We start from the raw sequence: 27,413 nt of genomic DNA on the forward strand, positions 1-27,413 counted from the left end.
TTTGAAATGTAAAGTTTTATCTTCCTTGATTTTCCAAGATGGAATTAAGACACACCTCTGATTGTTCAGGGAATAGCAGAGGTGTGGCTATGTTTTGAGATGGTTAATATTTTATAAGATTCAAACTAGCCAGTCTGAGCAGATTGTGAACCTGAGTTCAGCCTATCAGAGCAGAGGGGTGGGGCCTGCTCCATCCCGGATAATCAGGGCAGCTGCCTGCTTGTTCTGGGGTTGCTTGACAGATTCTTGGCTGATGGCACACTTTTCTGCAGAAGTAAAATTTGCTTTGCTGGGACAACTCTCTATTTTCATGTCTACCGTTGTGACTCCAGTGGTTCTTGGAGAGCACATGTATTACAGGTCCTCAGTGTAGACCCTGCCCTGTGCTCTAACATAGGGGCTTCGGCCCCTCATGGCACCTTTCCTAGAGTGGCTGTCTCTTTTTTTTTTTTTTGGGTCCGGGTCGTGGGGCCTGAACTCTGGGCCTGGGCGCTGTCCCTCAGCTCTTCAGCTCAAGGCTAGCGCTCTACCACTTGAGTCATAGCACCACTTCTGGCTTTTTTCATTTTGCTTATGTGGTGCTGAGGGATTGAACGCAGGGCCTCAGGCATGCAAGGCAAGCGCTCTACCACTGAGACACCTTCCCAGCGAGTGGCTGTCTCTTAAGATTCACAGATTCTCTCCAAGGCTTCTTTGCCTTTCTGGTACAAGATGGGGCTAAATCACATCAGTCACCAAACAGCCTGCCTGGCAGGTCTGGGGAAGCTGAGTCAGATAGAAAGAAAGGCAGCTCTTTCTCTACCTTTTAAAATGTGAGCTTCTCCCTGAGTTATATTCTGTCTCCGGCTAACACATACAGCCGGGGGGATTTATCAGCAGCATGAAGTCAGCCTTCCTTCCTCTGAGAAATACTAAAGGCAGCTAAGGTGGGATGGAAGCTTTGGTCATGCAATTTTCGGCATCAGAGAAGCTGCCAAGTCTTCCCTGGGTAAGGGGAACCCGGGGCAGAACCTTGAGGGTAAAGAGAGGACCACAAGCATCACTTACTCTCTACTGACATAGACACTGCTCTCTGTGCTGGGAAGGCCGGGAATGGGGGTAGGTAGCCAGCTAGATGTGTGAAAAAAAAACCCAAGTGCAGCTATCTGGAAAGCACAGAGCTTTTCGTGTGGAACCTGCTCTTGGAGATGGGTTTTGGATGGGGAGGGATCTGGGACAGAGGTGGGAAGGCGGGCAAGGTGGGTACCTTTACATGTACCCGCTGCTTCTTCCTTTGAGAGATGCTGGAGCCACTGGCCTTGCAGAAGTTCTCTGTCCCAGGGGCAATACTCCCCTTCTACAGCAGGGGGAGCCAGACACCCACCGACAGCACCAAGAATCCCACAGAGGGGCAAGTGGAGAGGGACAGGAAGGAGGAAAGAGAACAGAAAGCAGAGTTATCTCCAGCGGCCAGCAGTGGGGTCCGGTCGCTGCCCACAGGTGTCCAGATCCTCACATCCGCCCAGAAGACACACATCACAGGCTTGGGACAAGGGCTAGCCCGTGAACACACCGAGCGTGGCTGGGCTGTGCGACACGTACTTCTCTGGTTGAAGCTCATTTTCTGCAGGCCTGATCTTGATACTGGCTCTAAGAGTAGGCAGTTAACTCCACTTAAGGGGGCCTGGGGAAGGTCCTGGAAGACTGAGCTATGTGGGTCCAAAGATAGCAAGCTTTAGCCCTCACTGGAAGCAACGATATCCACAATGAAGTGAGTTCACAAGGTACTTTCCTGGGTGTGAGCTGGGAGCAGGCTGGGGGCAGGGGGCAGCCGTGTGTCTACAGCATGGCAGACGTGGCTGGGACGAGAGGACCCCAGGCCCCAGCCATGGTCTCTGGCTTCTTGTGCGGACCCTCATCAAGTCTCAGGAAACTGCGTGAGCGCAGGGCCTGAGCCTCCGTGTGCTACCCTCGTGGCACTCTGCCGTGGCCTTTGGAGGAGAAAGTGCACGAGGCCTGGCGGAGCAGTTCCCGAGGGAAGTTTTTTTTTTTTTTTTTAATCGGTCGTGGGGCTTGAACTCTGGGCCTGGGCGCTGTCCCTCAGCTCTTCAGCTCAAGGCGAGCGCTCTACCACTTGAGCTATAGCGCCACTTCCGGTTTTGTGGTGGTTTATTGGAGATAGGAGTCTCACGGTCTTTCCTGCCCGGGCTGGCTTTGAACCGCGATCCTCAGATCTCAGCCTCCTGAGTAGCTAGGATTACAGGCGTGAGCCACCAGCGCCCAGCGTCGAGGGAAGTTTTTTAAAGGCCCCCAGGGAGGCCTTGGGGTCAGGTGGTCCCTTGTCTTCCCTCATCAAGTGTCTCCAGACAGCACTGTGTGAACACGAGTCCTGCCTGAGAAAGGCTCAGGTGCTGAGGTGCCAGAGGAAATAGGTGTCGGGTGGGCCTGGGCAAGGAGCACACTGGAAAAACAGACAGGCAACCTCACTTCAACCCTCCGCCACACCCATGCCTCCAGACTCAACCTGCTCTGCACAGAAGGAAGGAGTAGGGCTTGGAACCTTCTCTTTGGTTCTGTGCTCCTGCAGAGCAAGAACAACCCTCCTGGGGCGTCACATCTCTACCTGTCACCCACGGGACCTCCGTGGCTCCAGGGCAGGGAAGGAATGTCCCTCTGTCCTCAGGTTTTCCCCTCACAGCCAGAGAGAAGGAGGGAATGGAAAAGTCCACCGCAAGAAGCTATCTCAGAAGCAATCAGAACAAGTGCACACTGAAGATGCTCCTTCTCCACCAGCTCCATTGTGACCACAGATCCTCTCTGTCCCTGGCACTGAGGCCCAGTAGCCTCAGCTTTCAAGATAGCACCAGAGACTCCTTTAAAGAGCTAATTTCCCTCCCCTTAGTAAAATACATTTCACTAATTGACACTATGGGGGGTGGGGGAGACAAAGGAGGAAGCAGGAACGAGTATCCTAATGTAGACGGAGACTTTGCACTGGCCCCTGGCTTCCACTTCCGGTTAAAGTACAAAGGTGCACAAGGGACATTATCGCATTGCAATGCTCTGCCAGACACCCGTATCTTTCCTCCGCACCAGACCTGAGATCAGGGAGTGAGGGAGGGGGAGGAGGGGGGTCTTTCTGGCTCTGAGATCAGGAAGTGTGGAAGGGGAGGAGGATCTTTCTGGCTCTGACTTAAGATAGAGGAGAGGGGGCGGGGAGAACACCATCTCTGGCTCTGAGGCAGTCAGTGTACAGCGAATTGTGGCCGCAGCCACTGTGCCTCTTAAACTCACACCTGGCTCCAGGGGAGAGGGTCAGGGCTAGGGAGTAGTTTCTGACCTTCACTGGATTCTTCCTCCTCTTCATCATATTCTTCCTCTTCTTCATAGTCCTCTTCCTCCTCCTCCTCCTCTTCTTCCCCCTCCTCCTCTTCCTCCTCAGGCCCAAAGCCCTTGGAGGCCTCCAGGTCCTCCTCACTCCTTCCTTTCAGAAGAGCGTGGATCCTCACTGCCTCTTTCCAAGGAACACCACCCAGATCAGAGGTGGGCAGCTGGTCTTCCTCATCATCCTCTTCCTCCTCCTCCATCTCCGACTCGGAACTGCTGCGAGGAAGGACCACATAATCCACGTGAGGGGTTACATCACACGGAGAAGGGAAGGCTGGGAGCAGAGGCCCAGCAGAGTGGGAGGGGACGTGGGGTAGGAGGACAGGGGGTAGGGTGCACAGCCCAGCCTGTGGGCACAGTGGCCAGCAGGCTCCACCACTGAGGGGTCACAGAAGGCCACAGGAGCAGAGCAGGGGCATGGACTCCTTCTGCTACGACCTCATGACCCTCAGTACTGAGGAAAGAGAGAACGTTCTTTTTTGCTCTGGCCACTATTTGGTGGAGGGAACTCAATTCTATTCTACTTAGGTTGGCTAGAAGCCTCTCATGAGAACCATGGGGGTATAGGCATGCACCGGCAGTCAGGATGTATGTGCGTAGTGAGGAGCGCAGAGGAGGCAGCAGCCCGATTTAACGTGATGGTGATCCTTGAGAGCCCAGTCCCCCCCCCCCCCCCCACCCTTCACACTGCTGGCCACACAGACGTGGGGCCAGGGTCCCATCAGGCAAGCAGGCCCAGCACCAAAACACTGGAAAGATCAACCCCTGGGCCACCCTACCTGACAAACAGCTCTATCCTCCACTCTGGTTCTGTTCACAGAAGAGGCCAGCTCAGGCTGGAACAGAGCAGCACTTTACAAGAACACCTTTCCCTGGCCCAGCCCTGGCTTTCAGGATAAAGCACTCGACCTATGGAGTCGCGCCCCAGGGGCATCAGGCTCCCTGGTATTCTGTGAAGGCAGGGTCCTCTGCACCAGACGTGCGGTGTCACAGCCCAGCTGTGAGCACACAGGGTCAAGGACAATGATGTGCACTATCAGGGCCACTGGTTCTGTGTAGGGAGAGTCTGACTGTCCCAAACAGGTATGCCCTTGTCCTCAACTTAGGGGAGGAAAACGCCTGGCCCCCTGGGATTCTGTCTAAGAGGACTGCCTGGGACCTTGGGTGGTACTAAGTCTAGTAAGCAGATGCAAGTGAAGGCTAGCCATATCCCACAGTCTTACTTTGGGGGAGGGAACTGGACATACCATAAAGACCGACGATGTGATTTGGTATGGGCTCTGAGCCAAATGGTACCGGCCAGCAAAACTCCAAACTCCCAAGCCTGGGTGGGTGTACTCAGCCCACACTGTCGCACACTGACACCAAGAAAGCAACACACAGTCCTGGTCCCACTTCGCTAGAACGCTGGGAAGCTCTGGAGTCTGGCAGTTTGCTCACACACTTCTTTCCTTGGCTGATTTTTTTTTTTTTTAAAGCCGGCTTCCTTCCCTTGTAACAAGCCACGGCCACGGTGTGACAGCTCTTGTTGAGTTCTGTGAGTCCTTTTCTAGACAAGGGTTGGGTCTGAAAGTGGCTGGGAAAACTCCTGCATCTGTGGTTGGTGTCACAAGTGACAGCAGACTGGCCCTTTGGACCACATGACCCCAGGGGTGACTATTATGCTCTCTGACCCTTGGCTTTTTTTATTTTTTGCCAGTCCTAGTGACTGAACGCAGGGCCTGGGCACTGTTCCTGAGCTTTTTGCTCAAGGCTAGCACTCTACCACTTGAGCCACAGCGCCACCTCTGGCTTTTTCTGCTTATGTGGTGCTGGGGAATTGATCCTGGGGCTTCATGCATGCTAGGCAAGCACTCTACCACTAAGCCACATTCCAAGCCCCAATGACCCCATGACTTTCTTACCACCTGGGTCTTGGTTATGCTATGGAGGTCAGGGATCACTGACGTTCATCAAGGTCTCACGATGTACCCCAGGATGGCCGGGAACTCTCAATGATCCCTAAGCGCTGGAGTTATAGGTGCACAGAATGAGCACGCTGAACGCCCACTGCAGCTAAGCCAGTGGATGCAGGAATAAGAACTGACTCCCTCCTGCAAGCTGTGGCCTGCCTTACTCAGTTAGCCACCCAATTATAATGTGCCCAGTGTCCTCGGCTCACAATACATTTCCTAAACACCCAGGAGTAAAGGCAAAGATGACAGGGGCAAGATGCATGTTCTCAGAGGGGACAAGGCACAAACACATCATGATAAGTCAGGTAAAGGGGGAGGAGTTGGCGTCACAGGTCATGAATGTAGGGATCTGAACCATGGAAGACTTGGCATCTGTGTTCGATCATGTTTCAGCATTTATGTATTTATTTTTGGGTCGGTCGTGGGGCTTGAACTCTGGGCCTGGGCGCTGTCCCTCAGCTCTTCAGCTCAAGGCTAGCGCTCTACCACTTGAGCCACTGAGCCACCTCCAGGTTTCTGAGTGGTTTATTGGAGATAAGCACCTCACAGATTGCCCGGGCTGGCTTTGAACCTCAATCCTCAGATCTTAGTCTCCTGAGTAGGATAACAGGTATGACTTAATATTTTTTTTTTTAACTGGAAATATTGTTTGCTCTTCTTGAGGGTAGTTTGCTTTCTTTGCATGGATTTTGAATGGATCTGGTATGTGCCATGTAATATGGTTCAAAGACAAAACCAGGTCAGAGCTGCAATCATCTTAAACCTTTGCCTTTCCTCCACAGCTGAGTGTCCGCAGGCTTGTTTGGGTCACAGTAGTAAGCCAGCAGGCTGAGCTGCACTGCCCCCAGCTTCCCGAGAGAAGGGAGTTCCTAGCCTGACCTCAGTCATATCATGACATGGGGATGGCCACACTGCGTAATGTGGGCACTGAGAAAAGTCTCCGGTAATGAAGACAGTGAGGTCTCACTGATCAATTTTAGTGCCACTCTGGATGCTTTATGGCAGCTCAAGGACTGGAGTGTGAAGATGAGAGAGGAAAGGTCAGCCCTCATCTTTCTCTGTAAGCGACAAGCTCAGAGGCTCTGCCATTTCCTGGAGCTCAAGACAAGCAAAGCAGCCTTCCTCTGTGGGCAGGGAGGTCTGGAATTTGACAGGTGGGGCCAAAGGCACTGACTCAGAACCACCCTGATCCTCCAGGGCCTCCATCCTGAGCAGCAAGGGCTATAGGCATGATCCACTGGTGCCTGACTCAGCTTACAAACTATTTTTTTCCTGTTGTTGCTGGTCCTAGGGCTTGACCTTGGGGCCCTGGCCATTGTTCATTGTTCCTGAGCTTTTGGACTCAGGAACTTGAGCCACTCTACCACCTGAACCACAGTTCTACTTCTGGCTTTCCGTGGTTCACTGGAGATAAAACTCTCATGGACTTTCCTGCCCAGGCTAGGCTTTGAACCATGACCCTCAGATCTCAGCCTCCTGAGTAACTATGATTACAGGCATGAACCACCAGTGCCAGCCATCAGCCTAGAAACTCTGTGAGGAGACTCCCTACAGGAGAAAAAAAAAGCATCACAGACAGCCTAAAGCACTCTTAGGTTCTGGGGGCATCACTGCGGAGGGAAGCTGGCAGAGGATGGTGAGGAAGGCTGTGCCTGAGGGGGCTCTGCCTGGGGTTCCCCCTGAAGTTCTCTGAGGCTTCTCAAAGGGAAACAGGAACCACAGCCTTCCACCCGAAGACTCTAGTCAAGGACTCTGCGAACTGCTGTCCTGTTCAGCCAAACACCAAAGTGCCACCCACACTGAGACCTCATGAACACTGCCAAGCAGGTAACATCAACCAGTGACCTTCACATGGGTGAAAATCAAGCATGTGCTCAACCCGGCGTCTGCTCAGCCACTGTACAGATACTGCCTCTGCTGGACAAGGCAAGACAGGGGAAGGACAGGCAGGAAATCCCATTTATTCACGCTCTGCCACACACGATGATGCCATCTGGTTCCGGGAAGCCCACGGAAACGTTCATCTGTGAACACTAAAGAACTTACAGCACCTGGCACAGCACAGGCCTTCTTCTTTGCTTTGAGCAATGAGGGAAACCAATATTAAAACCAGAGGTTGGCTGGTGGTAGATGCTTGCCTAGCCTGTTCGATTCCTCAGTACCACATACAAAGAAAAAGCCAGAAGTGGTGCTGGGATTCAAGTGCTAGAGCGCTAGTCTTGAGCAAAAGAAGCTCAGGGACAGTGCCCCGGCTGAGTTCAAGCCCCAGCACTGATGAAAACAGAAACAAGACAAAACAACACCAAACCACAGAGTCAGTTTTCCCTGGCCTTGGGCCAGGAAATTAAAATTAAAAATGCATCCTCTAGAGTCCTCTAGAAGGCAGGCTCCACCCAACTTGGAAGGAGGGTCAAGAGGCTGCTGAGTCCTGGCGCAAGGTGCCTGTGTAAAGTCAACCATGGAGCTGATCATAAACATGATCAAGAATGTCTGTAAAAGACAGCCATTCCCACTCCACACCTTAGGGGAGGGCCCAGGAACTGCTTTTGCACCAAATGTCCCAGTGGTGTTTACCATCAGGAAATCTGGAAATCTTACAGTGGCAATTCACAAATCACCCAAGAAATAAGGAAAAATGAAACTCTTTTGTGTCTTTCCAGGCTGGTTCCATCAGTGTCTTGGCCTGGCTACCCACTGCAAGCCCTCAAGGGCTGCAGGCACCATGAGCAGGCCACAAGGAAACTCAGGCCGGAAGGCTGCAGGGAGATGCAGGCTGCAGGGAAACGCAGGCCGGAGGGAAACACAGGTCAGTGCAGTGACTGTTGACTGTGTATAGGTTACAGGTAAGGCTACTGACAGAGCAGGGAAGAGCAGATGAGACAGCAAGAAAAACAGGAAGAACCCTAGGCTTGGACCCAGAAAAACTGAGATAGGAAATCAGTTCTACTCCTAGCTCTGCCCACTTCCTCGCCTATGTAGAGGGACACAACCTCACAAGCAGAGGATGATCAAAGCACACAGTCAGCACCAGGCAGAGAAGCCCGATACCATGTACTGTTTTAGAACCACATTCCTATTTCCCCCTCTAGTCATCACACCAATTAAATGAGGAAGGAGCTAGCATAGGTTTCATTTTACAGACAAAGAAACCGAGGCATAAAAAACGACAAAGTTTGCCTACAGCTCCATTGCTGGAAAGTGTCTGAGCCAGGATTTCCACACAGTCTGGCTCAGATTCCATCTTTAAGAAGCTCCCGGCTACCCTCCAGTGAGGTGCTTTTCATCTGAGGACCCAAGAGCCTGGCAAGCCACGGGCACTGACCTGCTGGCCACGTCCTCTTCGGTGCCTTTGTCCAGCACGCTGCTTAGGTTGTGCTCTGCCTGGGTCTCCTCAGGCACCTCCTCCAGCTCCTCGGCCAGTCTCACAGACCGGCGGTAGTTCTCTAGCTCGATCCTCTCGGGGGTGCCCCTCAGCCTCTTGGCGATGCTAGGCTCCTCCAGGCCATTCACACCGGGACCTGAGGGACAAACACGGAGGCCCAGTTCTGAGGATGCAGCATGGACCAGGACTGCAGCCCCAGGATGAAGGATGTATAGAGAGGAAGGAGAGACCATCTAGGTACCGAGGCACTGCCCTTCACTAAAATGAAGACAGGACCTCCATGAAGTCTGAACATTCGGCCACTAAAGGTAAAGGCAAAAGCAAACAAACAAAAAACTCCATGGATTTGATAGAAGCTGGGAAAGGAGGCTGGTAGGAGAGGAATAAAGATCACATGACCACGTCTACTTTCTTTTCTTTTTTTGTTGGTCATATGGCTTGAACACTGGGCCTGGGAGCTGTTCCTCTGCTCTACCACTTGAGCCACAGCACCACTTCCAGTTTTCTGGTGGTTTATTGGAGATAAAGTTTCACAGCTTTTCCTGCCCAGGCTGGCTTTGAACCATGGTCCTCAGATCTCAGCCTCCTGAGCCACCGGTGCCTGGCCACGTTTACTTTCTGTATCACCCCTGAGCCCCAGCCTGATTGAACGAAGCCAGAAACAGACAGGGATGACAGGGGTATGGGAGACCTTCAGGTAGCTCTTCTCACTACTCAGAAGGGAACCACATAGCTCTAAAGTCACTGCCTGGGGCCAAGTTCTTCAAGCAACCCAGCCTGAGTAGTCTCGGAGCGGGGCAAGGTCTCTGCCTCAAGTCTGGCTGCCTCCATGGAGGTATCTGGGCAGCTGTTTGACTGTATTCTCACACTAGACCTGCCTACGCCACTGGGCCAGATTCATGAAAACAGTTTTTGTGAACAAACACACCACACAGTTATTTGTTCAGTAAAGGATCGAGCCAGGCTTGACTGAGTGGCATGAGTGGTCGACACCTAGCACTGACATTTTTTCCTCTAAAAAAACTGTCACCTTTGGGCAATACTCAGAAATCATAGCAGCTGGGCACTGGTGGCTCATGCCTATAATCCTAGTTACTCAGGAGGCTGAAATCTGAGGATCAAGGTTCGAAGCCAGCCTGGGAAAGGAAAGTCCGTGACACCCTTATTTCCAGTTAACTACTAGAAAATCGAAAGTAGAGCTGTGGCTCAAAATGGTAGAGTGCTAGCCTTGAGCAGAAAAGCTCAGAGACAACACCCAGGCCCTGAGTTCAAGCCCCACAACCAATAACAACAAGAACAACAAAAAAAAAGAAAACACAGGAGTGCCCTGCCCCCAGTATTCCTTTGTCCGGTGGTCTGTGCATCTGTTGATGATCTATGCCTGTCTATTTGTATAGCAAAAGATAATTTTTTAGAATTGTTATTCCTATTCTATTGTTCCTTTGTACATTTTTCAGTTCTACCATAGACTTATAGTCTTTTTTTCTTTTTTTGGGGGGTCCAGTTGTGGGGCCTGAACTCTGGGCCTCAGCTCTGTCCCTCAGCTCTTCAGCTCAAGGCTAGCGGTCTACCACTTGAGCCACAGCGCCACTTCTGGCTTTTTTCTTTCTGCTTATATGGTGCTGAGGAATCGAACCCAGGGCCTCATGCATGCAAGGCAAGCGCTCTACCACTGAGCCACCTTCCCAGACCCTCATAGTCTTTTTTAAAACTTAAAAATATTGTGTTTGAGACTCCTATGTTTCCCTTAATCTAGATCAGCGCCCTGTCTCCTTTCTAGACCATTTCTCTCTGATCTCCGTGTCAATCACCCCAGTTTGGGCTAGAAGCCCCCATTTCCCTCGGATGTCCCTCTCACTCACCCCAGTTGGGGTTGGAGGCCCTCCACATTCCTGTCTGATGTCCCTATCTCCCCAGCTTTGCTTGAAAACCCCAATTGATCCTGCTGTAGCCTGACATGGTAGAGAGGTACAAACTCCTCCAGGAACTGGAAGAGAGAAAGAAATCAGAAAAAAAAACTATATAACTGGGAGGGAAAAACTGGGAGAGTGAGGAGAGTCATTATCTGACTTATGTAACTGTAATGCTTCTGTACATCACCTTAATAACAAGAATAAAAAATTATGTAACTACTCAGGGTTCATACGGTCTTACAGGTTATGATGCCAACCTCCCAGGGTTATTAGTATGAATGCTGAATGAAATTATAAACATATGGACACATTGTGGAATGCCGACTCGGTTCCACTGTGACTTTGTTACTTAAGCCTTGTACACAGGTGGTATACTGTAAAGCAACACATATGACATCCAGTAGCAATTCGTATAGACCTCTGCAGAAGTGTATGTGTGGTCTTGGCTTATTATAGACCACAAACATTATCACATGACAGAGACGGGAGGAAGCAGAAATGTGAAGGAATATAACATGTACTTGTGTTTAGGTCTTACTGGGCTTACTAGCAGGGGTGGAGAAGCAGGAATGCAGGTGGCAGCGGGTCACGCATGGGCTTGTGATCTGTCCAGGGAAGGTTTATGGTTTCTGTGACATTCTAAAGTAATAGCAGTCATACGGGATCCCACCAGGTCCCAGGTGGACCTTTATTAAAGGATAGGAGTTGGAGTATTGTTCAGCAATGACTGGCAGGTTGCACAGATAATGCTCTGGAGGCCTGGCATTTCTGTTGTATACAGGATTTTGAACCTCTCAACTGCATGAGAAAGAGCCCCAGGTAAGTACTAGGGTAAAAAGGTGGCGCTAGAGTTACAGGAAGATGATTTCAAGTTTGTAGAGAAATTTTCCCTGGACAGAAGGGTCTACAAATACAGGTGTATGCCTGGTAATGAGTTTACCTGAGCCCTGGCCTACCAGTGCCTAGACCACCCATCTGTCATTTTAAACATCCATACTACATTCTTTCATACCAACATATTTTCAATATGAAGGATGTAAAACCTCACAGAACTATCTTAGAGCAGAGAATCCGGCATGTGGAACAACAGACAGTCTACCTTCCTCCCAGTGGTTTTTTTTTTTTTAGATTGCCCAAGGCCTGCAGACAAGTAAATCATCAAGCATCAGAACTTGGCAGTCCAAGCCTGAAGCCTGGGAAGGAGAAATGTTGATTTAATTCTGGGCTTGGCTACAATGAACAAAAAAGAAACCAGAAGCACTGAGAACTATCCAGACCATTCATACATGAAGCCCCTAGAGAAGGATGTTCTGGCCACGAAAACTGCAAGGGCTCTTGCTGGAGAGTTTGCAAAAACTAAGATAGAAGGTTAGGTGGGGTAGCACAAATCTCAGCACTCAGGAAGCTGAGCAGAAGGATTACAAGTTTAGAGGCAGCCAGAGCTAAGACAGTGCCATTTTCAAAACAACAAAACACGGTAGGGAGTAGAGCTGCCTCTGTCCAATACACGTCCACCCAGGCAGTTCCCACACCTCCAGCTCCCCCTGGCTGTTAGCCACAAGGGAACGCAGGAAGGCAGGGTGTCTGAGGGCTCATTCCCCACGGAGGTGGAGCAGGAAGGCGGCCCTCAGATGAGGCGAGGCCAGTTCTTACAATCCACCCTAAGCTTAACATCCCCAACCCGTGACTCTAAAGTACTCTGGGGGAAACGCAAAAGCAAATAAGCAAGGGGTTCTCTGGGTCACACTGGCCAGATGGGTGATGACAGACTCAGAGAGCAGAAAGTGAGAGTGAGGGAGGCCTGGGCAGTGGCCACCTGGCCCTGCTTCAGCAGATAGAAGAGCCTAGAGGAGATAAAGTTACTGGCACTTGATGTACCTGGCCATGCTTCCAGTCTCAGCTGCCTAGGAGGCTCACGTGCGCCCAGGAGTCTGAGACCAGCCTAGACAACACAGTAAATCCTATCTAGGGGGAGGGGGCCCAAATCACCGGCAGGAGCTGGTTTGGAAAGGCAAACAACTAGCTGGGCCAGGCGGCTGGGTCAAGACCCACATAGCCCCTGCACTCCACACGTCTCAGTGTGACTGCAGCTGCATAGGGACTTTCCAGCTAAACGCGGAATGAAAGAACTTGGGATAATTTCCAAGGCCAATACATCACTAAGTAAGTCAGGGCGGGCAGAGCTCAGGGCATGGGGAGGCCAATTATAGCCTCACACATACCAAAAGAAAACAGCTCCCAGGATCTGGGCTGCATCCTAAATAGGAAGAAGGCTCTGGGCTTGACTTGAGGCTCTGCCCGCAGTAAGCTCTAGACATCATTCTAAAAGAATGGGCTGGGAAGGTGGCTCAGTGGTAGAGCGCTTGCCTTGCATGCCTGAGGCCCTGGGTTCGATTCCTCAGCACCACATAAGCAAAAAAGAAAAAAACCGGAAGTGGCGCTGTGGCTCAAGTGGTAGAGTGCTAGCCTTGAGCTGAAGAGCTGAGGGGCAGCGCCAGGCCCAGAATTCAGGCCCCATGACTGGACCAAAAACAAAACAAAAAAGAAATACTTTGTAATAGGACAGCTCTCAGCTGACTCAGCCCAGCTGCCACAGCTTTATTTGTTCTGCCTGGTTCCTGGAAAGACGGAGGGATGAAGAGGAGAAAGCACAGCATCTCCCAGGGCGTCAGTGGACAGCTCTCCTCCTGCATCCATTTCTGGCCTTCCTGCAGTGGCAATAGGACCCCAGTGCTTAGGTCACTTCAGGGTTTGGGGCATATAAGAGATCATGACACTTGAAAACCTTATTCTCCTCTACTCTGAATGATTTTCTGGCCCATTTTCTTTCCTTTTCCCTTAAAAAATACTTTAATCAGCCAGGTGCCAATGACTTATGCCTGTAATCCTAGCTACTCAGGAGGTTGAGATCTGAGGATAGCAGGCAGTTCAAAGCAAGTCTGGGCAAAAAAGCCTATGAGATTCTTATCTCCAATTAACCAGCAAAAGAAGAGCTGGAAGTGGAGATGCGGTTCAAATGGTAGAGCACTAGCCTTGAGCAAAAAAGCTCAGGGACAGCACCTAGGCCCAGAGTTCAAGTTCCAGGGCTAGCATTAAAAAAAGAAAAAGATTTTAATCAACATATAAGTTATGCATACTTATGGAGTGTAATATGATAATTTAGTACACGTAAGCTTTGTATTATACATTGCTTTTTTATATACACATAGAATCAAAGTAATCAACATTTCTATCTCATCAAAATGTATCCTTTCTGTGTGTTAGAAACCCTGGGACTCTTCTAGTTATTCTGAATATATGATTTAGTGTCTGGTACAATGACCCTACCACGTGGTGCTAGAGAACACAGGTTAACCCCTTGTCTCAGGTGCTTTGATTCCTTTTATTTGAGCTCCTCATTGCTCCTTCCTCTAATGACTAGTCTACTCTCTACTTTGATGAGTTCCACTTTTTTAGCTGGTAAAACTTTGACTGAAATCGGAATCTGACAAGCATGTAGGGAAAGGAACAGTGGGTCTTTGTTTGGTGTGCTCCACCTACACAGGATGGACGCTGAGCCCATTTACTCCATTACTCAATCACCTGCTTTGGGCCAGGTACTGCGCCAGGTGATCAGCAGAGCAGAGCAGATTCTGTAATCGTTGGGCTCCAGTGACCTAACTTGGAAATCAGGATGGTGTATACATGTAATCTAGCAGTTTGGAGGCAGGAAAAATGAGAGTTCTAGGCCAGCCTCAGCTATACAGTGAGATGGTTTCAAACAACAAGTTCCCAAAAGAGTTTTTCCTTAGCTGTCTGAAACAGAGGACCAGCACACCTGGGCAATCTTGACATATGAAGCTATGCCTCAGGGGGCCCTCATCACTGGAGTTGGGCTGGACAGTATGGCCTGGTATCCGTGGAGGACCCAAGCCAACTGCAGCAAGAGGAAGTCATTCCCAGGCATGTTTTAGCCCCTGCAGTTTGTGTATTATTGGGTACTGGAAACCACCAAACTGGCCTTTTCTTATTTGCACCTGGAGTTATTTGCCACTCTGCTTGTCTGGGCTCACATTTTTCTTTCTTTCCTTCCCCCCCATCCCTTTCTTCCTTCCTTCCTTCCTTCTTTCTTTCCTTCCTTCCTTCCTTCTTTCCTTCCTTTCCTTTCTTTCGCCTTTCTTCTTAATTTGCTGGTCCTAGGGCTTGAACTCAGGGCCTGGGTGCTGCTCCTGGGCCTCTTTGTGCTCAAGGCTAATGCTCTTCCACTTGAGCCACATCTCCACTTCCAGCTCTTACTTTGCTGGTTAAGTGAAGAATATCACAGACTTCCCTGCCCAGACTGGCTTTGAACTGTGATCCTCAGAGCTCAGCCTCCTGCGTAGTTCGGATTACAGGTGTGAGCCACTGGCACCCGGCTCCACATTTTTCTTTTATAGTTTATACATTTTTCTTATTCTAAGAGGGCACCAAGCACTTCCAAGTACCAAAGCGGTGTGGTCACTGGCCAGGCAAGGTTATTTCTGCCCCTATTTCTTTCCCCCAACAGAAATCTTCTGTGGTTTTCTTTAGCAGGGTCTGTGTTCACAAAATTGTCCTCAAATTGTACAACATGAGGCAGGTAAGGAAATGCATCAGAAACTGTGATAGGTATGCTACCTATGCTGGCCACAGAATTGTCACATTCCTGTCACCCTGTAAAAGTTGACCATCCCTTACGCAAACTGTTGAACCTGAAGTATTCTGTATTTAGGATTTTATTTTGGAATGTGAATATTCATGAGATACTTGGGGTAAGGAACCCAAATCTGAACATAAGATTCATTTATGCTCCAAATCTACTTTACATATTATAGCTTAAAGGCAAATTTATGCAGTATTTTAAAAGAACTTCCCAAAAGACAGAATATTTCATGCTGTGGGATTTTCTACTTATGGATTACTGGTACTCAAACAGTTCCTGATTTTATTTATCTATTATTTTTTCCTGCTCATACTAGAGCTTCAACTCAGGGACTCTTTTTTTTTTTTTGTCAGTCGTGGGCCTGAATTCTGAGCCTGGGCACTGTCTCTGAGCTCTTCAGCTCAAGGCTAGTGCTCTACCACTTGAGCCACAACCCCACTTCTACCTTTTTCTGTTTTTGTGGTGCTGAGAAATCAAACCCAGGGACTCATGCATGCTAGGCAAGCACTCTACCAAATGAGCCGCCTCCCCAGCCCCTCTTTTAGACTCTCACGGGTTTTGTTGTTGTGGTTGTTGTGTTTGTTTTGGGGTGGCATGAGGACTGATCCCAGTGCTTGCTAGGCAAGCTCTCTACCACTCAGGCCACGCCCATAGCCCTTCTTCACATCTCTACAGAGCACTCTATCTTGCTCACAGGCCTGAATAGAGCCCCAAACCAGAGGCTCTGCTGAAGAGGGAACGGCTGTGTGCCTGGTACCCAGGAGAAATCAGGATAGATGCTGAATAAAATGTTTTGAATTAAAGAATAGGGTGAAAGTTTAGATCCTCTAAGCTAGAACAATACTTCAGTACAATTAAAAAAAATCTAATTTCCTCATGTTGACATAGAAAACTTTAAGGCCATTATGTCTCCCGAATAAATAGCCTGGTGCCGCAAACAGCCTCAGGAACACATTAGAAATATCATCTCTACGAAAAGGACAAGTTTGCCAAGCAGTCATCACTCCCTAGCATGCAGGTAAAGAAGCCCTCTGCACTCAGGTCCTCAAATGATCTGAGGTCAGAGAATAACAGTAGTTCTTACCTCACAATGGAGAAGCTCTCGTGCTAGAAGTCAAGAGGAAGGAGAGTGGTGGAAGGCAAGAGGAAGTGGGCTTTTTCAAGGATACCTGTTTTTTTCTATCTATTCCTTCTGTGCTGCTAGGATTGAACCACAGGCCCAGTGCAATGGCTCCTTTGGGATCCCAGACTTGGGCTAGGACTTCCCAGGACTGCTAGGACTGCTTCCTTCCTGAATCCCAGCATCACTGTGCCTTGGCCAATGCCCACTCCCCAGGGAGGGTCAGAGAAGAGCAAAGCAGGTCTCTGGCTCTGTCATCTACACCAGACTCAGCTCTAGGGGAGAATTCTGGCTTTTAAAACAGAACCTGCTGGCCTGGTCTCCGAGAGGTGCAATGTTGGGAGAGAAATTGCAGCTGGTCTATCTCCAACCTGGTCTTTCTAGAAAACAAGAGAAACAAGATAAAAACAAGCCATTCTATCCTGCGATTATCAGTGCCAGCTACTCCGTGGCTCACAACTTGGGTGCAGCCCATGAAATTGAGAAGATTCAGCTTCTTAGCTCTTTTCTCTAAGGTTTCGTCTTTCCAGTCACACAGTTGTCATTTTCGGGTTTGAATTCCGAGTAGGCTATCAAATGCCAAGAAGTCTCCTTTCTCTGGCATTCCCTTCCACGGTATTTCTGGCTTCCCTAACCTTGAATGAACATGAGAACTACATGAAAACACACTCACACAGGCCTCTGCCAATGAAACAAGCCCTAGTTCTGCCACATGGTTGGGGAAAACCAAGACCAATAAAGCCCTGTAGCATCCTAAGGTCCTCGCCTGACAATCATCTTTAGTAACCAGCAGTCCTGGTCACCTGTAGACCCAGAGCCCTATGCTTTCTAAGGAGTCCCCTTTCTCAGAGCACTGGCAGGTCAACACCAGGCTAGCCCAACCCTAGCATCCAGCCAGCCTCAGAGTCTGGGGATGGGGAAACATCAACTACGAGGGCCTGAGTTTTGGTGACAGAGAGGACGTCATATAAAATTACTCAGGACCAACAATAGCAAGCAGGGACCTAAATGAAATCAGGTAGACTTTCTATGAAAGGATCACGGTAATTTTGTGACAAGGGAGCATAACGGATATTTCGCAAAGAAAGCACTCAGGTAGCATCACACTTGGGACAGTTTCATAGGATGAATGCACAATCACAGTGGGCTGAGTATGGGGAAAAGTAGAGGTAAAAACAGCATAAAATGCCAAGAGAAATTGTACCTGTAAAGACTAATTACCCAGCATGGCCCTTAGAGAGTACAGCAGGACGGGGCAGGGCCCTCCATTCCCTTTGTACACGCTTCTGTGAGGGGCGTAAGCCTTCCCCTTCGGGGAACATTCTTCCTACACCTGTGCATACAGCTCACTGTTGAGGGAAGGCCATCAATCCCAAGGCAGGGCTGAGTCAGCCTCACTTAGGGCTTAGCTATTGGTGGTGGCTCAACCTCCTGTGTCACTCACATTCAGCAGATGTTCCCAAGCTGGTTATGTGATGTCACAGGAAGTAAAAGGGAGGCAGTGTTCATGTGACCCGGAAGAATGTGAAGAGCGACCCACATGCCTGGAGGCCCGCCTTTCTTCCCAGGTGTCTGCATGGAAGGCACCTCTGTGCAAACCCGCCCCCTACAGGCCCTATATAAGCAGAGGCATAGCAGTCTGGGCAGAAGCCAGAGGCGGCAGCAGTCCCTGGGCTTGGCTTAGGCAAGAGCACCGCAGGGCCCGCCCTGTTCATCATGACTAAACTACTTGCTGGTACTTGCTGGATACTTGGCTGAATGTGAGCTGTGAATGTAAGACAGAGTCTGGAGTCTTGGTGAGGTTTTGGAGCCTTATTAAAGGGACTTGAGTTCAAGGAGGATTCTTCCTGAACTCTACCCCACTATTAGGGTTAGGCAAGCTCCTCCAGAATGTTTTTTTTTTCATTACTACCTCAGGAGGAATACGTCTGGGGCCCACACAGTACCATCCTGTCCTATATTTCAGTGTGAAAATAGAGGAGTGGCCTGTTTCCATGGCCTGGTCTTCTGTATCTGTGCCACAGTGTTTTTACTTAGGGAAACAGAACTGCCAGGGAATGTATGGGAAAGGGGAAGGAGGGGAGAGAGAGAGAGAGACAGAGACAGAGACAGAGACACAGAGAGAAAGACAGAAAGAGAGAGAGAGAGACAGAGACAGAGAGACAGAGAGAGACAGAAAGAGAGAGAGAGACAGAGAGACAGAGAGAGACAGAGCAGAGAGAGCAGAGAGACAGAGAGAGGATTTCAGGTGAGTTTGAGAAACGAACAGAGTTCCACAGGGAAATCTGCAGGGTATTCACAATGGATGGTGCAGAGTCACACCAGTTATGATACGCTTTAGTACACGGTCATTAGACAAAAGCTCTCCTCTCCTTCATGACTGCAAGATTCGAGAAAGCAAGAGCAACCAAGGGTTAGAATTTGAAAATCATATATATGTATCAACTGCCCTTATAATTGGCTTCTGGTCCATTTTAGATCATCAATTACTGCAACACATTCACACCCTTTCTCCCTCCTTTTACAGGCACCAGACACCAACTAATACAGAGAAGGGGAGGACAGCACATGGGGATATGTACATGAGTAGCTACGGGAGGTCAGTAAGTCTGGGCTGGGATAAATTCTCCCCGGACTACTTTGAGGGCCAACAGGGGGCAGAGCTAGGAGCTGCTTGGGGCCCAGGTTCTTAATGTGGGGAGTATGCTATCTAGAACGACAGGCCTCTGCTGCCCCAACTCCTCAGATAGGCCTAATTGCTGCTTCCCAAGCTCCCAGAAACTGTTCCAGGACCAAGAGGCCTGTGAGGCCTTTTTCTTTTCTTCTTCTTCTTTTCTCTGTGGTACTTGAGATTGAATGGGGCCTCATGCATGCTAGGCAAGGCCCTACTGCTTGAACCGTACCCCCCCCCCCCCCCCGCGTCCCTTTTGTTTTGTACTTTGTCTTTGCCCTAGCTGGAAAATGAGTGTCCTGTTTACCCACTAAGGTACTGTACTCTCTTTTTGCCCAATCAGTATTGACGCTGGCCTTAGGCCCATGCAGTGGACACTGCAAGAGCAGCCACCACCACTACGGTCAGGAATCGTGTATGTAAGATGGGAGAGTCTATTTCCTACTATAGGCTTGAGAGCGGCCAGATGGAACTAAATGCCCTAACTCAGTGCCGGGTACCAGCAAAGGGAGGAAAGAATAAGAACTTTCAGCACAGTCATTCCGCTGGAGGGCACCCTAGGAAGACCGTCAAGGTAGAGGGAAGACATACAATGGGTCCCCAACTCCTGTCTAGGGACACACAGGCACAGGGGCATCTTTCTCCTTCTTCTCTACTTGCAGTTAATTGTGAAGCAGAAAGTCCTGCACCATTTCACCCCCTGCACAGGGCCATTTGTTACAGGGACTCTACATGTTAGGTACAGGCAGCTTAGTCTCCACGGCCCTCTGCACTTTCCCGCGCTACAGCAGAAGCAAGGGCCCTGAGGCATAGAGGCTTTTAGGCCTACACCCCAGACTGGCCTGAGCTTCCCCTTCCCCACCCTCCAAACAGGAAAAAGGGAAGGAAAAGAAAAACTCAGAAACCTGAAGATTGTTTGGAATTTATTCTCTTAAATAAGAATGCAACATTTGTTTAAAAAAAATAAAAAATAAAAAACAACGCACAACACTTTGGTTTCACAGTAACGGCAAAAACAAAGTTATACAATTAAATAAAAGACTCACAAAGAAACACACCAAAAACTCACAACAGCGTAGGTTAAAAACAAAGGCAAAAATAACGGCATTAGGGAAGGTTAGAGTAGACAGGTGAAGTCCCTCGGCACAGTGAATCCTCCCTCATCCTGGCTTCTTTGTACCGTAGCTACGGTTATCAGCTGCTGTCTTCCCTGCCTGCCCCACCCAAGCGAATGGCCTAGGAGAAGGTGAACCCCTTAATTCACTGGCCAGATCTCCCAGGGCATGGTGCAGCCCCAGCGAGGAGGGCCTAACGTCCCACCGACCTACAGGAGACAGCCAAAATACAGTCAACACCGAGGACCCTGGATAACGGAAATCATGAACCCAGGAAAGCCAGTGCTAAGCATCAAAGCAAATGGGAGAGAAAGCGGGATGCTCCACTTTTCTGTGTGTGGACCACTGACCGCCCCTGCCCCAGGAAGACTCCTGCTTTCCTTGTCTGCTCTTTGCACAGTCACCTGAGGCTGGGCGCACTGATCATCTTCTGTGAGACTCAGCCCCCAACGCTTGCACCTCCACACTGTGCTCCCTTGAAACCTTGACGGGAGCATGGAGCTAGGTCACAGCCAGTTTCCAGGTAAAAGCTCAGCCATTTCCAGACCAGCAAGAAGCTTTGCTTCCATACATGTGAAAGCAAACCTATACACATAGATGTAGGTGTGTTATATAGATATGTATGACTATATAAATATTTACGCATTATCACCAACCCAAGTATGACTCTTAGAAAGGGTTGGGGAGATAAGCTGGAGTGCAAAATTCTCTCTCCTTAATTTTGGATAAGTGACAGTAAGAGGACAAGCCTGGAGAAGCAGTAAAAAGATTTCCTCACTTCCTTTCATTGGAAAAGAACCCCAGGTTAAATGACATTCCTGGTACCATGTGGCCATTCTGGCTGGTGTGGGCAATGCCTGTGTTTCCTAACATCCAGTTCATGATCCAAACTATTTCTTCCAGGAATAGTAAGTAACCATGTACAAGGTGTCTGGAAACGGGGAGCAGGTAAACTGCTACTTAATTCTGAGGCTTCTTCAAGGAAGACAATCTTCCCTGCAGACAACAGACAACCAGTGTGCTCCTCCCCCTTGCTCTCTACCATCTCACTGCCAAAGCTCTTGGGTGCTGAGCTTGGGAAGCAGCTCTTGGTTACTTCCTGTAACACTTCAGGAGCCTTGTTCTTTATTTCTGGTTGTCTGCTATTGGAGGTAAAAAGCGGGATTCCTCTAGACAAATAGAATACAAAACACTTGCAACCAAGGGTAATTCCCATGTGGGATGTTTCTTCCTCTAACTGTTGTCTAAGCCTTCCCTGAACTCGGGGCAGGTACTATGAGGCCAGGGTAAGGAAATCTGTGCCAGGTCCACTAATCCACAGCAATGAGCTAAGAGGCTTGGAAACAAAGTATTTACAGGTTTGAGAACAGAAGAGGATCTCTATATTAAAAGCATATAACAAAAATACTGTAAACAGTATACCCCAAACACTAGATTAGACAGCACTTACAGGTTAGGTCACCAAAGAAAGACACACACTTTAAACCAGGCCTACACTAGGTTCTTTTAACTTGTGGATAATTCTTTTTCTTTTTTGTTTTGTTTTGATTTTGGGGTTTCTTTTGGCAACAACAGTTACAAGGGGGAAAGAACATGAGGGAGAAGAGATAAACAGCGCGGAGTGAAGGAGGCACAGAGCCAGAGCCAGAGCCTGCGGGGTCAGTGCCTCTAGAGTCCTGCCTCTTCCTGCTCCTCCCGTAATGTGGCTCTAGGCAGGACTGTTTGTCGCACAGCACACAATCAGGTTCATTCACTCAGGCCCTTTACTGGCCTGGGGAGCAATGGAGGAGCTCAACTGGATCTGGTTAGTGACCACTCAGTGACACACATTCTGAAACCTGAGTTTTCTGAAGCTTTTCTGGAAGAAATTCTAGTTAAGCAATCTAAGCTTTGGTTTGGAATTTTAAAAAGCAACGCTCTAGCCAATGAGAAAAAGAAACTGGTTTCATGATAGCTACAAGCTATCACTACAGTTTTGTTCCTTTTCTATAGCTGCTGCTGGAAAGTTAGCTCACAGGGAGACGTGTCAAAGCCTTGCTTGGGTCTCCAGAGTCAGACAGTCCTACTTGCTCTGACCTTTTCTTGTTTAGAGGGTACTTTATTCTGGAATACTTTGGGCTGCCATATCTTGAACACCTTGTAATAGACAAGCTACGTTCTAACTCAGTCTATGAGCACCATGAGAACAGAAATATCCTCAGGGCTTTGATTCTTACTTGTTTTGATGCTGATCACATTGACAACTTTCATTTTCTTTCCTTGCTTTGTACAGCATTCTCCTTCTCTATGGAACTCTTAAAAACTCCTTAATATGGAGTTCCTAAAAACCTGAATTCCATTATGCCTTCAGTTTAGACAGGCAACCTAACCAAGACAGGAAAGAAAGCACATGTGGCTACTCAAGAATGACCTAAACTCTACTAAACTCTTTTTAGAGGATGTTCTGTACGCCTTACTCAAGAAGAAAGTGTGACTTCTTTGAGTGGTTTTACTGAGTAGCCGGGTTCCTCGACAACCCGACTGCTGGGATTCGGTGGTGCTCCCACCTGGTCAGGTGCACACTCCCGGGTGAAGCCAAAGTCCTGTCTAGATCCCTGGGATTCTCTGCCAGCAACGCCCCTTATCGGAGGGCATCAACTATGGAAGGCTGTCAGTATCTCACGAGAAGACTGTTGAAGGGTCAAGGTCATTTATGGCTTAAACACAGCTATCAACTGTTGGCCCTGCATACAGGACCCCTAAAAAAAGCCTAAGCGTGCAACGGGTGCTGGCGTGCAAGAAGACAGCGAGGGCACGTGTGCCAGAAGATGATTCACCAGAGGGAGCAACGAGGGCGCGTGTGCCGGAACACAAGGCCCCTGGAGGGCTCTGCCCCTGGAGCTCACGCCCAGCCTTCAGAACAAGTACCCCAAGGCTCACGCTAGCTCCTTAGTGCCTGAAAAGAAAATAACTTTGGGGACCACTCACGTGAAGGCTGAGAGAATAATTCCCTTTCTGATCATGAAAATTCTACTACTAACTCTTTCTCTACAGTTTCTGGCATGTGGCAGCCAATCCCTAATTTTTGTGTGAGTTTTTAAGCAGCTGCTTAAGGTGTATTTGCTGTGAACAAGAGGACATCTTAGCTGTGACTGTGCTGTGCTGTGGACACCTGGGACTCCCATGAGGCCCTCAGACCTCCCAGCGGTGCGGATCGATAGACATACCTCAGTGTGGACGGTCCTCACAGGTCAATTCTATGAGGAACAGAGGCAATTTCAAGGGAAAGAAGCAACACAATTCTCCACAGGCCTTGTGCCATGAGCCCTTCCAGTCCTGCAGTACCCAGAACAAGCGTGTTTTTTGAGGTAGGGTGGTGCAATTCACCTCCTAATGCAGGAAGCAGTAAAGCCCACGCAACAGAAAGGCCTTGACTCTCACTGGAAACTCAAAATGCTCTGAGGTGGTTAGGATGGAGCCTATGCCTTTAACAGTCACAGGTCACAAACAAGAGCAGTGACAACTTATCCAGACACCTAGCTAGGGAATGGATGCAAGAATTCCAAGCTGAGATGAAGATGAATTCAGACTTACATAGCTCTGCGCGCTGTCAAAGGGGTCCTGTGCAGGGACCACAGGTACTCTGGGTACTTGCTGGACTGGCAACACAGCAGCCTCCTCTGGGTTCCTATCTCCCTGCAGGGTCTGGCCCAACCCCCGGCAGTGTTGAGGAGGTGGGGGAGAAGGGTGCTGTACCATACTTTGAGACTGAATACGCATCCCCCAACTTGGGTGACACTGTTTACCAGATGGCAGTGTCACTGGCTCACAGCTTGCCAGTGAAACTCCCCTCGGATCTGCACCAGCACCTCCGACAGGCCATAGAGAAAGGGGACTCCGAATGCAAGCAGCTGACACATAAAAAAGGAGTCCAAAGGGTTCTGGGCCACTTGATACCCAATTGAAGAAATGTTGCTCTGGAGGTGCTGGCTCATACCCTTGGCCTTGTCACAAAGGCCAAGAGAGTGACGTGCCACCCATCCAAACAAGGAAGTGAAGCTACCTGGAGTTCTCTCAGCTGAGCTGGCGACGGTGCTGGCCTGTCCATTTGTGTCTGCAGTTGGGCCATCCTGCAGGGGTCCTTTGGCTTCCTAGAAGAGTCCATGAGAAAAAGAAAGTGACACTGATGGAAGCCCTTCAACCTGAGAGGCAATCACCACTCATCTGGTTAGCCTGTCAGTGGAGAGTGGTATTCCTCACACAGTCAGTCTTTCCTTAAAGAAATGGGGGCATAGTTCACACAAGTCACTGTGAGGCAAAGGCTAGATCTCCTGAAGTCGTCATTCTTTGGTATGCTGGGAAGTGGTTCCAAGACTCCCATGGATGTGAAAACCTATGGCTCAAGTCTCTTAAAACAGCATCCTCTGCCAGGCACTGGTGGCTCATGCCAATAATGCTAGACTCAGGAAGAGATCTGAAGATCGTAGTTCGAAGCCAGCCTAGGCAGGAAAGTTCACGAGACTCTTATCTCCAGTAATCCACCAAAAAGCCAGAAGTGGAGCTGTGGCTCAAGTGGTAGAGTACTAGCCTTGAGCAAAAAGCTCAGGGATACACCCAGTTCCTGAGTTCAAGCCCTAGGACCAGCACACACATACATGCAAAAAAAAGGCTCCTCCCATAAACTTTAAATATCTCTATATGATTTACAAATACCTAACACAATGTAATGGTGTGACAACAGTTGTTCTACTACATTGTTTAGGGAAAAGCGAGAAGGAAAGAGTCTGTATGGAAGTATTTATTTCCCTGATGATCTTCCATCCATGGGTGGAAGCCATGAGGACTTCATGTGCAGAGTGTATCTTTTCCCACTACCCCTCCACAGTCAACCAAGCCTCTCAAGATGCAGTAAGCAGTCTGCATGCTGACAGACGGTGTCCATGCAGTGAAGGGTACTCAAGTCACCTTGACAGAGAGGTGGAGGGGCCATTCTCACAGATAAAGAAAAATAAGAAAGAAATAACGGGCTTAGACAAGTAATTCGCAACCAGGGACTAACTGGCTGGCAGATACAGACTGCCTGCAGTCACAGTTCCTCCTCAGTGGAGGGCAGGGTTGGAGCCAGCGCCATCTGCTCAACACCCGAGGGCGGGGCTGAAGAAAAGGGAGGGATCCCCTTAGGCTGATACTTTCTGCACCTGAGCTCTAACCATGTGAAAAGGAGCAAGAGGGCATCCTCCAATTAGAAAGGATGTATCTTTCACAGAGTGAGCAGGAAGCAGGGTCAGTAGAATCAAGACTGTGCTCACAGACTGAGGTCATGGATCAAGTGGTAAGATTACTTGCCTAGCTAGCTGGGACCCTAAGTCAAAGCTCCTAACCCAAAACCCTGCTTGAAAAGCTAGCTCCCTCCCCACACTTCAACCACTCTAATCCCACTGAGGACATCTCCTATTCCAATTGCCACCAGTAAGCGGTGGTGGGCTCCATCCTGACGGGGTACCTAGGGCTTCCCTACCACTTGTAGGAAGAATCGCCATTACCTTTCCAGACGGAGGAGCCACCGCTGGCCTCTTCCTTTGTGCGTAGCCAGAGAGTCGGTAACAGTAGTGTGGTTTACAGTAGAACTTGCCTGCAGACAAAAAGAAGCAGGGGAAAAGTAAGCAAGACCCTGCAATTGTGATCCCAATTCACTGGCTTCAGCACTCTTCTGCATCCCCTCCAGCCACCGGACACCCTCATTACTGACAAGACCTCCCTGACTGGCTTGCTGTCCGGGAGACCAGCCCTCCCTCTAAACTCTGCTTCCAGTTCTTCCTCCCTTGCCCTAAATCGGGAGATCCTTCCCTTCGGGTGTATGAAGGCCATTGAGCTACCACCCAATCAGTGTCCAGAGCAAAGCAGTGAGGCTTGCATGGCAGGACCAGCAAACAAAGTGGCAGTGTGTGAGGACAAAGACGTGGTTACATGGAAGCGGGGAGCTGCATTTCTGGGGAAGGCAAGAATGAATACTAGTGCCTGGTGGAGGCGTGAGGCCTACAGGAGCCGGGCAGCACTGGGCACTGACTCTGATGGAATCAGCCTTCTTCTCTTCTGTCCACTAGCTAGCACTGGTCCCACAGAGGTTAGAATTCCTTAGCGTGCCAGGAAAATATAAATTCACTCTACAGTGGATTATGAATCCAGCAGAACAGAATAAAATAGAAAAGGCAGGGTGTGATATGGAATACCTAGAACTTCCAGCCACATCTGTATGTGTATACTGGACCCTAATGTAACATGGGTTTCCTCAGAGGGTGTGGTTAAGGTCTGAAAGCCACTGATGTCCAGCATCCCTGGTGTTGGAATTAACTCAGTCACTTTCCTGGACTTTGTCTTTACTCTCACCTAAAGAGCAAGGCTCTTAAACATTAGATCCTATTATAGAAATTACTGAAATGGGAATTATTCCATGTCATCCTCTCATTTGTCAACAGTGCTTCTTTGATAAATGAGTAAATGTGAAGAAAATAAAGAGGAGCTGGTATTCTTTTTCCCTGTCCCTGGTGATCAGATCATTTTTCTTCAAAACAGCTGACTTGCTCTTTTACCTGCTTTTTCCTGCCTGGGTTAGTCAGCTTTCCACTGCTGTTACAAAAACCTGAGAAAAATGACTTAAAATATGCAAGTTTACTTGGGCTCACTTTTCAATCCGCAGTCCTTGTCAAAGACCATCATGGGGGGTGGGTGATGAAGCAGAGCTGTTCCCCACAGGACAGTTAGGAAGGAATCACAGTCCTTGTCATGAACACCAAGGGGAATGCAGATAAAGAAGAGCTGCTTCCCCTAGGACTACCAGGAAGGAGGGACCACTGGAAGAAGGGGAAGATGAACCATTCCAGGACACGCCCCCGTCTGATCTACTTCCTCCAGCCCGGCCCTTCCCTCCAAAGTTTCACCATCACTCAATACCATCAAATACGAATCCATCCATGGACGAATCCATTGGTAAGGTAATAGCCCTCATGATCCAAGCACCTTCCAAGAAATTACCAGCCTTTGGGGATGTTTCAGATCCAAACCTTGACGCCAGCCAATGCTGAATAAAATCTCTTACAGAATTTCAAGGATTTCAAAGAATATTTGTTATGTATTGCTTAGTCTTCCCCGACTTCCCAAACAGCTACCGGCTCTAAGTTCTCAAGCTCTAAGTTCTCTTCCTTCCTTCCTCCCTTCTTCTCTTCCTGTCAGTACTGGGGCTAAACTCATCAGG

At 49.2% G+C, this 27,413-nt stretch overlaps 1 protein-coding gene across 1 annotated transcript in view; it reads right to left on the reverse strand.

Moving 5' to 3' along the window:
* Mical3 (microtubule associated monooxygenase, calponin and LIM domain containing 3) overlaps positions 1 to 27,413 on the reverse strand; it is a 145,992-nt gene that overhangs the window by 35,133 nt on the left and 83,446 nt on the right. The window contains exons 19-22 of the mRNA XM_042672120.1: positions 25,705 to 25,793; positions 24,225 to 24,312; positions 8,644 to 8,839; positions 3,320 to 3,582 (exon numbers count right to left, since the gene is read on the reverse strand). Coding sequence (XP_042528054.1) covers positions 3,320 to 3,582; positions 8,644 to 8,839; positions 24,225 to 24,312; positions 25,705 to 25,793 — 636 coding nt within the window. The remainder of the gene's footprint in view (positions 1 to 3,319; positions 3,583 to 8,643; positions 8,840 to 24,224; positions 24,313 to 25,704; positions 25,794 to 27,413) is intronic.

The sequence above is a fragment of the Dipodomys spectabilis genome, unplaced genomic scaffold, assembly GCF_019054845.1.
Source record: "Dipodomys spectabilis isolate Male_0828 unplaced genomic scaffold, ASM1905484v1 ptg000671l, whole genome shotgun sequence".
Taxonomy (NCBI): domain Eukaryota; kingdom Metazoa; phylum Chordata; class Mammalia; order Rodentia; family Heteromyidae; genus Dipodomys; species Dipodomys spectabilis.